This window comes from Schistocerca cancellata, chromosome 4 (genome assembly GCF_023864275.1).
Source record: "Schistocerca cancellata isolate TAMUIC-IGC-003103 chromosome 4, iqSchCanc2.1, whole genome shotgun sequence".
Classification (NCBI taxonomy): domain Eukaryota; kingdom Metazoa; phylum Arthropoda; class Insecta; order Orthoptera; family Acrididae; genus Schistocerca; species Schistocerca cancellata.
In genome coordinates this window covers 94020817-94036635 of record NC_064629.1, presented here as the reverse complement: position 1 = coordinate 94036635, position 15819 = coordinate 94020817, and the positions used below count along the sequence as shown (strand labels likewise).

The following is a 15819-nucleotide window of genomic DNA, read 5'->3' as shown; positions in this document are numbered from 1 at the left end:
GGGACTATCTTGGCACGCGCCCCAGACGACTTACACTCCCATATAGCGCCACCCATCCACAGTCCCCGCCCATGTCCTCCATGCTAGCTACTTTGAGATTTTCACGGGTCAAAAGTGATTGCCCATTCGCACTGAAGGTGATGGATTCATTGTCCATTGAGGCGACTCAGTTATATGAATGAGTGACGTCTTTCAGACTGCAGCTGCTTATTCCATTCCTGTGGGAGATACCAATGCGCTGATTACTGTTTCCTAAAGGGGACTCAGAACCGACCCCTGCAAGGCAACGAATACTTCAGGTGGACCTGGAGTCTGACTCCTGAATGCAGATCTTCGACGTCAACGAGTGCACTTTGGAGAGAGAGCTGCAGGTTACCTGAGTCCACTGGTTGATGGCCACCCTGTGACACAACAGCCAGCACCCAACTCTTTGCTGCACTGGAGGTACTCCAAATCGAGTGCATGCCGAACTTCTGCTGCTGATGAGGCATTGCTCTGCCAACCCGGAAGTGGGGTGGCAATTGAGAAGACATTCCTATATTACTGCGTAATAAATGTGTTATTGTTGATGGTGTTTTGTTGACGCTCTCGAGCGTCACTAGGTCCTCACCACTGCAACCCTCCTGGCTCTCTCCTGAAGGCTGTAGGAATCTGGAACTGGACTCCTGTACAGTGTTAAACAATCTCCTACTCTTTTCAGTCATATTATACCTCAGCCAATAGCTCAGAGGTAGGCAGCCAGAGCCAAGAAATTCCTCCCACCCCATTACGTGATTCTGAGATGGACAAATAAAAAGCTCTGCAGGTAAGCAGAGCATAAAACCTTGAGTACTGCCGAAAATGATAGTGTGAGGCAATTAAGAGACGGTATTCTGAATTAAACTGGACATTATTCCGAAGCATAGTAATGAACATTTGCACGCCTTGCCAGAATCTATATCTGCTTAAAGATCTCTTATCTAGCTAAAAAGGTTACTGCGAGGAATTCATTGTTTCCTTCGACAAAGGGATGTGTGTTCCTCATCTCTTGTGCTGAGCGTGCCGGGGGGATGAGAACGCCAGGCTTGCTACAAGCCGACGGGCCACTGCCTTAAATTCTCCAGTTTTACCGAGCGACGTGGCGCAGTGGTTAGCACACTGGACTCGCATTCGGGAGGACGACGGTTCAATCCCGCGTCCGGCCATCCTGATTTAGGTTTTCCGTGATTTCCCTAAATCGCTCCAGGCAAATGCCGGGATGGTTCCTTTGAAAGGGCACGGCCGACGTCCTTCCCCATCCTTCCCTAATCCGATGAGACCGATGACCTCGCAGTTTGGTCTCTTCCCCCAAACAACTCAACCCAACCCTCTCCAGTTTTATTGAGGCAAATTGCCTTGACAGACTCTCTAATTTCGTGTATCCATCTTGTGAGCTTTCCAGTCTTCGGAACCACCACCAGTTACATAAGAAATGAAGAAGTGAAGCGAAAAAGAGTCACTGGCAATTTTAATCTAAATCTGAAATCACAGAGCAGTGTACTGAACGACTAGTTGAATTTGCATATTAACCTCTGAAATATGTTACTGGACAGTTTCAACGAAAAATGGCCTCATTACACAGGGAAAACCTAAACCTGGACGGCGGGAAGAGGATTTGAAGTACTTCTTTCAAAATACGACTCGAGTGTCTAACCACAGCGCCAACTCTCTCAGCGTGATGATTAAGCCAGATTACCAACGTGTACGCCACATGCTTACTATCACTCGGAAAAATTATCATGGTGTACCACGCCCATTGGCCTGTGTGAAGCTCCAATTGTCCCAGTTGACAACATTGTCACAGGAAGTGTGTGACCTTCCTTATTCTAAATGATCAAAGGTCGTTTTTCAGCACAGTTTGTTCAGATGAAGAGCTCGTTTGTTTAAGCGACTCTTCATCAGGATTTGAATACCTTTAATACTCTATTTATCCTTGCCCCATGGCAGTGCTGTACTAGTACAGAAGGAGAGACAATTAAAATGTAAGATTCCATTGGCATTCAGGTATTTAGAAACGGAGAGTTAGACCGAATTGGGCAAGGATGGCTTTGAATTTAGCTGTCTGAGCTTTTGCTTCAGGGAAGCCGAGTCTGGGCAACCAAAGTCGCTACTCCCGAACGCGAGTCATTTGCCCTATTGACTGCGTCATCTTTCTTAGTGTACTAATCTAGACTGGTGGCATACGAAAGATCTTCATTGGAGCGTACATCAAGAGGATAGTGCACTAGCTGCCGTAATGAGCAAACTTCCCCTTGATCACATATACTGAAACTATGATATCGCTGGCAACACGGTAAGAAACTCAGATTACAAAAATGTGGCAAGATGGGTGTCACTGCAGCACGTGGCCTCCGCATTTTTCATTTTGGATCTAGAAATGTTTAGAAATAGGCCGCAGATGATAAGACTGGTCCAAGCATCGTTCAGCATGTGTATGGAACACACTCTTCGACTGGTAAGATATACTGTACGAAACCTTCTCAACAGTGCTAACCTAACTCTGTAAGCAATGAACAATTAACAGTCAGAGTCTGGAATTATAAAGTCGGTTTAAACTAAAAAACTAAAAAGCATAGTTCGCAGCAAATATATAGTCAGTTCATCGGCTTCACTATCAAGTAAATAACATTTTATTTATTTGCTTATTGATACGAAATGGAGCATTAATTTCTAGGGTGAACTTTTGAAAAACGATCTGTTGCTGACCAACAGTATGGTACTAACTAAAGTGCTGCCTCCATTGTCATGAAAAAATCCACATGATATGATGTTACATAATGCGATGTGAAATGATTTATTTTAAAAAAATCATCTGCTTCGCATCCAGAATTACTCTACACTATGGTCATCAGCTGTAATAAATCTTGCCTCCGCAGTACTTTCTTATTTAAATTGAAATGTTCTATTCTATATAAATTTCAGCCTGGCTTGAGTTATTTATACTTAAATTATATATTCCATATTTAAAGATAATTTTGCATATATTTGATCACCAAAACACAATTTTTCTGATAATATAATTTTATTTTGTATCGATCCATTTAGCAACATCGATCTCGAACTACAAAAACTAATAATCACGATTGTGAACTTAAATAAGTCAAAAATCACTTTACAGTGAAGCTAATATTATTATGATTTAGATTTAATGTAAACATAACTTCTGTTAACATTTTTAATTTTTCTAATTTCATTATCGATAATCCAGCCGACAGTTATATAAAGACAAGAAGCTGCTAGTTTTTATACTGTCAAAATTTTCAACCTTCATTATTAATAATTAGATGCATAAATCTTTATCTAAATAATTAATTCTAGAAATCATTACGTAAATTATACCTGAAAAGTAATTTCAATTAAGACAGTATTAATTATTTTGAAATACACCCTTTCTAGAAGGATCTGGAAACTATGTTGGTAATACTTATAGAAATTTTAGGTGCCAAACGAGCCATAATAGTTTCAATTGTTGTGGAGATTGGTCATTGTAACCACAAAGTTCCTTGAGTTGGGTTGAAATATTGCATAATGTACTTACTTAACGAGTGGCGTTGTAGAAAGTGTCAAGAATTTATGGATAAATACTGATGATGTCAAAAGCAATAATATTCCTGCCACTTTTACTGTAACAAGAAACCTTTGACCTATTAATAAGAAAGCGTAAACAAGAACCCTAGACAACGAGACAGCTGTAACAAGATAAGTAACATTTATCTGCTAATATAATGTTCCTACTATTATCAAATTATACAAACGTTGAGAACACTGGAATAGTTAATTCAGCGTAGGATATTTAATTTCTGTATATCTACGAACATTTTGATGGTAAGAGATATGTAACTTTATATAGTTAAAACCAATTTAACCCCAAGGAAGACTTTGCGAATACTTTAAATTGATTGTGTCATCTTCGAATACATCTTACAGGGACTATAATATAATACATTTGATCAAGTTTTATTTTGTGGTTCTACACAAATGTTCAAACTTAACTGCGAATCCAACCATCTAATATTCTTCTGTTATTGACTACAGAAATACCATGAAAGTCCTCTGTCCTTCAACCCACGTTCAGGTAGCGATGTGTTGGAAAACAGAGAGGAATATCTGGCGTACTTGTTAATACAAAAATAAACTATAAATGATGGGCTAAACTAAGAGTACTCACGTGCTGGTGAACGTTTGACCAATTTTTGCTACATACTTCTCAACGGCTTGTCGGTTAACAGGGTTTTCTGAACAAACAGATATTGCTGGAAACGGCACTTTCCAGTTGTGAAAATCAGTGTCCAAGCCTGTGATGGTAGGATTCGTCTGGAACTTCTCCCACAACGACACGATGATAATGAGCGTTGCTATGGCTCCAACAGATGTGAAGCAAAACCACATAAACCTGTGATGTAGAAAAAGTTAAGACATAAGCTGAAATCGTGGACAACTTTTGTACTATTGGGTTGGTATATAAGTTCGCAGCGTTTTTGTTTTGCATGTTGGTATTCCAATTGCTTTTTTACTTTTAGTTCAATGTTGTTATTTGAATTTATGTATTGTCATTTTGGCATCTAGATATAGTGGAGCTGTGGGCGCCACAAAATAAAGTACCTAGTGGAGAAATCGGAACATTTCTAATATATTCTTCTGTTTGAGTTTAGTAAAAGAGTGACAGCAGTGCAGGCAGCCAGAAACACTTGCGCATTGTATGGGGATAATGTCACTAGCAAGGCAAGAAAATGGTTTTCTCGTTTTAAGGAGGGTCGTTTTGGCGTTAGTGACAATCTACGTTCAGGAAGACCTTCGGGGTCTGACGAAGATCGTTTAACGCATTAATCCAAAATGACCCTCGTCAGTGTACTCGAGAATGGGCAGATGCGATGAACCGTGATCATTCCACCGCCGTGCGACATTTGCACGCTATAGGGAAGGTTCAAAAGTAGATGTATGGGTGCCGCACGCTCTAAGCTAAAAACGCAAAAATCAGCGGGTGGCCGCGCCAAGTGGCCGCACGGTTTGAGACGCCGTGTCACGGATTGCGCGGCCTCTCCCGCCGGAGGTTCGAGTCCTCCCTCGGGAATGGGTGTGTGTGTGTTGTTCTTAGTATAAACTAGTTTAAGCAGTGTGTAAGTCTAGAGACGGATAACCTCAGCAGTTTGGTCCCTTAGGAATTCACACACATTTGAACCTTTTCAGCGGGTGGCCATATGGGCATCTTTACTTGTTCGTCATCAATTGGCTCATGAAGAACACCGGCCATTCCTATTCTGTATAGTTAATGGTGACGAAAAGTGGTGTCTGTGTACTAATCTAAGCAAAAGAAAGAAATGGTTGAGCCCAAAGAAAGTAGCATATCCCATACAAAGACCTGTGCGCATCCACAAAAGATAACGTTATGCCTCTGGTGGGACAGCGACAGTGTGGTGTACTACGAATTGCTTCCCCGAGGTGTAACAATCACTGCTGACATTTATTGTCAGCAACTGAGACGTCTTGCAGAGACAGTCCGAGAACAACGACCAGGAAGACTGTGTGAAGTGACGCTACTCCGTGATACTCCCGCGCATATTTTGCTAGATAGACAGAAGCACCGTAGAGGTGTTACGTTGGGAAGTCATTCCACAACCACCTTACTTACCTGACCCTGTGCCCTCAGATTTTCATCTTTTCCTCTCTCTATCGAACAACTTTCGAGGAATTTCCTTGCCGGGGGAAAATGCGCTCCGAACATGCCTGGACGATTTCTTCACCTCAAAATCACGTCATTTCTACAGTCGTGCAGTCAAAAAGTTACCCGAGCGTTGGAAGACTGTTGTAAATTACAAAGGAGAGTATATTATTGACGACTAAACTCTCTGTTACGTGTATCTGTTGCGTTTATTAAACTTATGGATAAACGCTACGAACTTATGCACCAATGTAATATTTGTAGAAGTATTTACTTGTCTTACTCTTCCCGTTTCCAGTGATTCACGTTTACATCTAAAGCTACATAAATGGTAAATGACGAGCATAACGTTGACTCTGTATAGGTAACAAATTTCTCATGCCGCATGACTCAGGAATTTTCTGTTACTAGCAGTCGTTTCTGCCTCCCATGTATCATAAAATTTCTTACTAATGGTGCTTATAGTTTTATTTTTCTTGAAATAATAATGTTTAATGTCACATTAATGGTTTCTTATGATTTGGAAGAAATTGCTTCATAAATTACAGCGCTACTGAATTATTTAAATGATTACAACTGCGAGTTTTACTTTGTTTGTTGTACTTCTGTACTATTTTCAAGTATCACAATCAAAGAATAGATAAGAACTCACTGCATCATAAATCAGTTACACATTAAACACAGTGACAAACTAATTTATAAACTATGGTAAGATTCATAAGAAATTTGTGGAAACTTCTGGACATCAGATTTATAAAAAAATCTGCGATGTCACATTATGTTATACCAGTCTAGTATCAAGGGGCTGTCCACAGGCACTCTTCTTGTGAGTGAAAATGTCGTAGTAGTAACAAAAACTTGTAACATTAGCACCATTAATGCACTGGAATGTTATGGCTCAAATGGTTCAAATGGTTCAAATGGCTGTGAGCACTATGGGACTTAACTTCTGAGGCCATCAGTCCCCTAGACCTGAGAACTACTTAAACCTAACTAACCTAAGCCGGCCGCGGTGGTCTCGCGGTTCTAGGCGCGCAGTCCGGAACCGCGCGACTGGTACGGTCGCAGGTTCGAATCCTACCTCGGGCATGGATGTGTGTGATGTTCTTAGGTTAGTTAGGTTTAAGTAGTTCTAAGTTCTAGGGGACTGATGACCACAGCTCTTAAGTCCCACAGTGCTCAGAGCCATTTGAACCATTTTTGAACTAACCTAAGGGCATCACACACATCCATGCCCAGGAAGGATTCGAACCTGCGAGCGTGGCGGTCGCACGGTTTCAGACTGTAGCGCCTAGAACCGCTCGGCCACTCTGGCCGGCAGAATGTTATGATCACCGATCTACTATCGATATAAACCCGTGCAGGCGATAGCAGCGTCACCTGGCAAGGAATGACTGCTGGTCAGACACACGCACGGTGCATGTAGTATTAGTGAGCGTGCTGTTCGTGTGTAGAATGGGGAAGGCACGCGATCTATCTGAGTTTGACCGAGGGCAGATTGTGATGGCCCGGAGGCTGGGCACGAGTATTAGCGAAACTGAACGACTTTTCGGGTGCTCGAGGAGTGCTGTGGTGAGTGTCCTCAGCATGTGGCGAAACCAAGGTGAAACCACGCCCAGATCTCGTGTGGTTCGGCACCCACCCATCACTACAGATGTCGGACGTCGTAGACTGGTAAAATAGGACAGGTGGCGAATTGAGGCGGAACTAGCATCAGATTTTGACGCTGGGCAGAGTACAAGTGCGTCTGTACACACAGTGTACCGAACACTTCTAACGATGGGCCTCCACAGCCGATGATATGCCTGTGCCTCCGCAGCCGATGATATGCCTGTGCCAATGTTAACACCATGACATCGGCAAACACGACTGAAATGGGCACGTGACCATCAGCACTGGAAGTTGGTGCTGTGGCAGAGCGTTGCATGGTCTGATGAATTCCGATATTTTCTTCATCATGGCGACTGGAGGGCGCGAATCCGTCGTCGTCCAGGGCAACAGATCCTTGACACCCATACTGCGGGACGGAAACAAGCTCGCAACGGCTTCATTATGCGCTGGAAAACATTCACGTGGGCATTCGTTGGTCCAGTGGAGCTCGTGCAAGGCATCATGATGGCTAAGAAGTATCGTACACTGGTTGCAAATCACGTACACTCTTCATGACGAGCATGTTACTCGACGGCAGTGGCACTTTTCAACAAGGTAATGCACCATCTCACAAGGCCAGGAGTGTGATGGAGTGGTTCGAGGAACGCAGCGGTGAGTTCCAATTGATGTGCTGGCCCCCCAACTCGCCAGACCTGAACCAGACCGAACTCATCTGGGATGTTATTGAACGTGGCGTCAGGGCTCATCGCCCACTCCCTGGAATTTACGGGAGTTAGATGACTTGTGCGTGAAGATGCAGTGCCAACTCCCTCCAGCGACCTACCAAGGCTTCAATGTCACAACGCGTCGCCGCTGTTATCCGTGCCAAATTGGACATACCGACTGTTAGGTAGGTGGTCGTAATGCTCTGGCTGATTATTGTATGTATGAACGTCATAAATTTAAAATTATGTTAATTACTAAGTAGCATTGCACTGTGGTTTATCACTGTGTTTAATTTTTAACAGATTTCTTATGCACTGAATTCTTATCGATTCTTTTTATCAGGATACTTGAAAGTGGCCTAATGATGAAAATATACTACAAATAAGGAAAACTAACAGTTGCAGGCGTGATGGAATCACATAACGAGTTTGTCGCGACTGTGGACCCATGTTCTACCAAAACTGATTCACCTTTGCTTTTGAATTGCTTGACTTGAAGCAGCAGTATAAGTTTGTTGTTGATAAAGTAGCTGTATCTAGAAACCATTGGACCGGCCATCTAAGACTTTAAAATTCAGTGGACGGTCTTCGACATGTCATAATTGTAAGCACTTACCTGAAATTGAGTTATGTGATCTCATTCGTAATTGCCACAAGTGCAGTACAGGAAAACCACGATCCTTTAAAAGAATTGCCACAGAAAGATTAACCTATAAACAGCTTTGTATATGATGTCTGCGGAAACTGTAGAAAGACGTTCAAGGGGAAGTTATTGTGGATACTGGTGAGAAGAATCCTTACAAAATATATGGGCTTTTTGTGACAGAAGACGAACTATAATGTTTCCCCTTGTTTCAGAGAACAAGTCACTATCAGTTTCACAGATATAAAAGCCTTAATACGAGGTGTGACTGTGTTACCTGAGATATGCAGGAAGTCCTTTTGCACCAGAAAAGACGTTTATGTTGATGAACGTCGCGAGGAACGAGTAGCGCAGGGATCATTTTTTGAAGTAGTCCATAAGACTGTGTGTTTGCTGGACCCCCTTAAGGGATATGTTCTCAGCCTCTGTATTAAATGAACAGCTACTCACAGCGCTGTATCCGTGAGCACCACATTGGACATGCCGTCAAGTTAGTGCCCATTTACACCTTCCATAAAGTGCACAAGAAAGCACTCACTAAAGCAACCGGTAATAGCCCCCTATGGTTAGACGAACTACGGCACAAAGCGTACGCCAGCACCACACGAACGGAGAGCGAGTTGTCACTGCATCCATTGCTAAACGGAAATCAACAAATTTAGCTTTCTCTTCAGTTGTGCATAATAAGCAGTGAACAATACGGATAGTTATGGTTAAGATCTAATGATTTCACCACATAACCACAAAATTTTATCACATTCCGTGTGTGCTGCCATGATAAATTCGGTTTGAGGCCTCAATGGCATGTCCCTCTAGGCAGTATCCTTTTCGTTCTTTTTTTAACTTCCTCGATTGTTTCCAGAATGAAATTTTCACTTTGCAGTGGAGTGTGCGGCAATATGAAACTTCCTGGCCGCTTAAAACTGTGCACCGGACCAACACTTGAACTCGGGATCTTTGCCTTTCGTGGGCAACTGTTCTACGGACTGAGCTACTCAAGCACGACTCACGACTCACCCTCTCAGCTTTAATTGTGCCAGTGTATCGTTACCTACCTTCCAAACTTCACAGAAGCTCTCCTGCGAACCTGCAGAACCAACACTCCTAGAACAAAGGTTGAGCACTCAGTTTCAATCTGTCAGGAAGTTTCCTCCACTGTTTTTCGCCGCCTACACTCTTTTAACATACAGCACACTTCATTTAACGCTGTATCACTTTGCTACTGTTAAGACAGTAGGAAATGAAACACTAAACATAGTTGATGAGTTCTGTTATTTCGGTATCAAAATTGCTGATGATGGTCAGAGTATAGAGGATATGAAATACACCCGGTAACAGTAAGAAAACGTTTCTGTAAAAGAGAAATTTACTAACAATGAATCTATGTCTAACTTTTACGAAGTCTTTTTCTGAGCGTATTAGTATGGAGTGGAATGATAAGAAGTACTGTCAAGAAGAGAATAAAGGCTTCTGAAACGCCTTGGCATAGAATAATATTGAAAACTGAATGGCTTGATCGAATAACTAAAGAAGAAATACTGAACCGCGTTGGGGAGAAAGGAATCGTCAATTTGATAATGAAAAGAACTCTAGTGGAGTAAAAATTATCGAGGGGAAGCAAGGCTAGAGCGGATAAATGAATCAGACCAGACTTCAGACTGCAGACCACAACAAAATATTATAATTTTAACTTCTGATGTCAAAAAGACACGGTTTCAGTTTATATTGTTCCTTTATAACACGCGTTCATTGCACCAAGTAGTCGTATTCTGCCTTCTTTCTCCTCGAAATCAGTCGCATTCTCGGGGCGATGCAACAGCTGTGAAGTGCACAGGTGACGACTATTTTCCTCGCTTGAAAGCACGGGCCTTAGTGAAAGCTTCGGTTTATACTGGCCGCATTCGTGTATTATCGGATGTGGAATGGCCGTCGGTTCTTTGTATCGTGTATAAGTATGGTGGGAGGGGGGGGGGGGAGGAGGTTAATGACGTTAGGCATTACACGCCATTCCTTGGACTACTGTTGTACACCGAAAGGAGCGTTTACGGAACGCTACGAAAAAAAATTCTACAATATATTTCAAATGGCGGCATCCATCTCAATCGTCGATGGAACGGCATGGAACGCCAATGTCGACGTCACGTCAACGATACTCTCGAAGAATGTTTTTAAGCTGACGTGATGGTGACGTTGTCTGCTTACAGCTGACATTAACCTGTTCTCGTTGCAATGAATCATGTTATAGTAGTTGAATTTGTGTTTTTGTATTTTTATTTTTTTATCTGGTTTGCCTTCTTGACGCATTGCGAAGGTTGGATGGGTACTTGACATTTTACTTACAGGTCGCCTCCCACGATCGATGATACTTGGTATTTCACGTTCCATGTAGTGTGAACACACCAATATTTGAAGTGAAAAGTTATTTAAGTTTTAAAGTATCTGGATAAAGAAAATGCCCACTCTGTGCATAAGAACGGACGTAATCATCTTGAAAAATACAGTTGTATTGACGTTATTTGTCAACTGTAAAGAAAACAACGCGCAGAACGATACCACAGAAGTTTGAAATGTATTGCATTCTAAATTTTGCTGCCATGGTCGTTAGTTTATGTTTTGTTGAGCTAATAATTGCTGATGTTTCAAAAAGTTTGATGTTTCCCCTATCGTTTCTGTTTGCAGCAGTGCTTAGAATTTACTGTACGATCTTTCTCAGGAATATCTATTTTAAACTTTCCTTTGGCCATTAATAAATTCCACTCCGATGTTAGTTCCTTAATACTGTTTCTGTAGTACGACTTTTTGCAGTACGGACACTTCCTCACAACCTCACTTACACTTTTCAATACTAGCCAATGCGACGATATGTGGTGTTGAAAGTCCATCTAGGGTGAATACACAAACTTTTTTTAAGTTTAACGAACAAATCAGTGTAGATCGCGTTTATTGAAACTGTAATTACTGGTTTCTGTCGAAGAAGACCATCTTCAGATTTAAACAAAAATACAGGAGGACGGCTGCTACCTAGAGATGGGCAAAACTGTTCTTTTCAGAGATCGGATCAGAACTGTTCACTCCCTGAAATGAATTAGCTCTTTTTCATGACTCACCACTCATTTACAATAGAAAATAAATGGAAGGTACATTGCCCTTTAAACTGGGTTTATTCCAGTACTATACCTGTATTTTGATCTTATTTGATCCTATTTTGAAGTAACACAGATAATGAGTAAGAATTTTGTATTGTTTATTGAAATTTCCACGATATGACAAAGTTTTTGATTATTGATTTATTTTGCACTATCGTGGTTTTTTGGGTGATTGGGAAATGTTGTAACTTGAGATTTACATTAACAATATACACTCCTGGAAATTGAAATAAGAACACCATGAATTCATTGTCCCAGGAAGGGGAAACTTTATTGACACATTCCTTGGGTCAGATACATCACATGATAACACTGACAGAACCACAGGCACATAGACACAGGCAACAGAGCATTCACAATGTCGGCACTAGTACAGTGTATATCCACCTTTCGCAGCAATGCAGGCTGCTATTCTCCCATGGAGACGATCGTAGAGATGCTGGATGTAGTCCTGTGGAACGGCTTGCCATGCCATTTCCACCTGGCGCCTCAGTTGGACCAGCGTTCGTGCTGGACGTGCAGACCGCGTGAGACGACGCTTCATCCAGTCCCAAACATGCTCAATGGGGGACAGATCCGGAGATCTTGCTGGCCAGGGTAGTTGACTTACACCTTCTAGAGCACGTTGGGTGGCACGGGATACATGCGGACGTGCATTGTCCTGTTGGAACAGCAAGTTCCCTTGCCGGTCTAGGAATGGTAGAACGATGGGTTCGATGACGGTTTGGATGTACCGTGGACTATTCAGTGTCCCCTCGACGATCACCAGTGGTGTACGGCCAGTGTAGGAGATCGCTCCCCACACCATGATGCCGGGTGTTGGCCCTGTGTGCCTCGGTCGTATGCAGTCCTGATTGTGGCGCTCACCTGCACAGCGCCAAACACGCATACGACCATCATTGGCACCAAAGCAGAAGCGACTCTCATCTCTGAAGACGACACGTCTCCATTCGTCCCTCCATTCACGCCTGTCGCGACACCACTAGAGGCGGGCTGCACGATGTTGGGGCGTGAGCGGAAGACGGCCTAACGGTGTGCGGGACCGTAGCCCAGCTTCATGGAGACGGTTGCGAATGGTCCTCGCCGATACCCCAGGAGCAAAAGTGTCCCTAATTTGCTGGGAAATGGCGGTGCAATCCCCTACGGCACTGCGTAGGATCCTACGGTCTTGGCGTGCATCCATGCGTCTCTGCGGTCCGGTCCCAGGTCGACGGGCATGTGCACCTTCCGCCGACCACTGGCGACAACATCGATGTACTGTGGAGACCTCACGCCCCACGTGTTGAGCAATTCGGCGGTACGTCCACCCGGCCTCCCGCATGCCCACTATACGCCCTCGCTCAAAGTCCGTCAACTGCACATACGGTTCACGTCCACGCTGTCGCGGCATGCTACCAGTGTTAAAGACTGCGATGGAGCTCCGTATGCCACGGCAAACTGGCTGACACTGACGGCGGCGGTGCACAAATGCTGCGCAGCTAGCGCCATTCGACGGCCATCACCGCGGTTCCTGGTGTGTCCGCTGTGGCGTGCGTGTGATCATTGCTTGTACAGCCCTCTCGCAGTGTCCGGAGCAAGTATGGTGGGTCTGACGCACCGGTGTCAATGTGTTCTTTTTTCCATTTCCAGGAGTGTATTTGGCTACAATGTATTAAAATTTCATTAACCTCATACAAATACATCGCAAGCCATATATTTTTAAAGTGAACGTTTCCTACCGAAGACGCCTAAAATCGCAAAATCAATACCAGAATAAGAAAAAAAATATAAATTTGACTGTAAAACGAAAGTGCTGCATATAGCCTTACGCAGAATAAAACAAGGAAAATATTGGTGTATCACATTTTGCGATACGTTTATCGGTTCGCTCGTAATTAAAGCGTAAATTCGAGTGTCCATAATAAAAATCCTATAGTAAGAGGAGTCGTCAGGAACCTAATCTGATCAGTTTAAACAAATAAAAATAAAATAAAAACAAATGATGTATACATAACATAATAATGTAATATACGTAGCGGTATTACTACGAAGAACAATATCCAGTAGAGACGAACTCCGATGCAGAGGCGCTGAGTCGAGCAGGTCGAGCCGCGAGCTGTATAACTGCGTGAGCTGAGACCGCAGAGACCAGAGTGACACCTGACTCGCTTTGCTCAATGCTCTGGCTAGAGTCGAGACGGTGGGGTGAGCGTTGAGAGGGCGAGTTCCGAGGGTGGGGGGAGCGGTGAACTCACCCGCTCCGAGACAAATCGTCCGTTCTCTTGCGAGCAGGTTGTTGCAAGTAGTTCCGATGTTATCCGCTAGGTGGCTCTCTGTCCTGTTGCTCGCATCAAGTGCCCAGAGGGCAGGACGTGCGACTGAAACGATCGCCGACAGAGTGCGATGCGAAGTTAAGCTGCGCCAGACACTCACTGCACGCGGCAGAGGACGCACAGAGACGGCACGGCATATGTGAAACACAAAATCCAATGGGGCACTGCACAATGCAGGCAGCCAAGGTAGAAGCAGGGCAGAGGCCGGCGCTGGCTGTGTTGTGTGGCGTGCACTGTGCTCAGACCAGCAGAGGCGCCGCTGATATGCTCCGTCTCTCTCTCTCTCTCTCTCTCTCTCTCTCTCTCTCTCTGCCGTGGGAAACGTTTGGAGCTACCGTTCTTTTTTTCTGAATTACTGATTGTTCACTCCTTTGAAAGATTCAACTCTATGAATTAGTTCAAGAGCGCATCCCCCATCTCTACTGCTACCATCGATGGTAGCTGGTAAGCGCCGTCACATCTGCAACCCCTCCACTTGCCTAACGTTCAGTTGACGTTCAATGTCAGTTGGTCTTAAAAGTTACCAATCACGTCAGGAATTTAATAAAATATCAGAGTTTTTCTATAGTTCCACAAAAAATCTAACTGTTACGTTCGGGTAAGTGAACTTATGTGTTTTCACTGAAGTTTCTTCAGACAGCGCTTGCAACGGGCTAGCTACAGTTTAGCCAAGTGAATCCACCATACATCATAGAAATGAAGCAGTAATATCCTGATTTTATTTTCAGAAATGATTTAATTATGCCCATCTCGCCACACTATCAGCACTGCAGTGCGACCAAGTAATATTCCCAGTGAATCTTAATGTAGCCCAGTAGAGCGTTGTGGTAAGTCCACTCAATCTATGAGCACTGATCGTTCGATTATTGAAGAACAGATCGTACTGGCACGAAGAGCTGCTGTTTTGCCCTTGCGTACAACAGCACTTTCATTATATTACAGACCTATCGCAGTATAAGTGTACTCACGTTTGTGTAAACACACGGAAACGACGAACCGTTAATGCAGCTGTGGAATACAGTGTCAAGTTGGTACACATATCATCTTTTTCCTTAAATAGTCACCGTTTTCGCCGATCTAAGATGACGATGATCAAATACCCATTACTAATTCGGTTTCAAGAATCATACAGATTAACTTCAATATTCATCTTCACCTGCCAGTTTTAACATTATCAAGTTTATGAGGGCAGTTTGTCTCCCGCCAAGTATGAGCCATTGGAGGAAATTGTTTCCCACAGTTTAATAAGAAGGCGGTTTAATTCTCATTCTTGGAGAATACCTCGAAGGACTACCAAATGTATTGGGTGAGAATACTGTGTGACACAGACTTTTATTTCCTTAAAAAGTCGCCATTTTCGGTGATCTAAGATTACGGGCATCAAATACCCATTACTAATACCGTTTCTAGAATCATACAGATTAACTTCAATATTCATCTACATCCGCCAGATTTAACATTCTCAAGTTTCTGAGGGCAAGCTTGTCTCCCGCCAAGTATGAGCCATTGGAGGAAATTGTTTCCCACCGTTATATAAGAAGGGCGTCTAATTCTTGTTCTTGGAGAATACCTCGAAGGACTACCACCAGTAGTGAGTGAGAATATTGTGTGGCACGGACATTTTTCTTTAAAAAGTCGCCGTTTTCGCCAATCTAAGATGACGATGATCAAATACTTATTACTAATTCGATTTCTAGAATCATAGGGATAACTTCAATATTCATCT

At 43.2% G+C, this 15819-nt stretch overlaps 1 protein-coding gene across 1 annotated transcript in view; it reads right to left on the bottom strand.

Moving 5' to 3' along the window:
* LOC126183814 (sodium channel protein Nach-like) overlaps positions 1–15819 on the bottom strand; it is a 139185-nt gene that overhangs the window by 94711 nt on the left and 28655 nt on the right. Inside the window, exon 3 of the mRNA XM_049926064.1 lies at positions 4187–4411. Coding sequence (XP_049782021.1) covers positions 4187–4411 — 225 coding nt within the window. The remainder of the gene's footprint in view (positions 1–4186; positions 4412–15819) is intronic.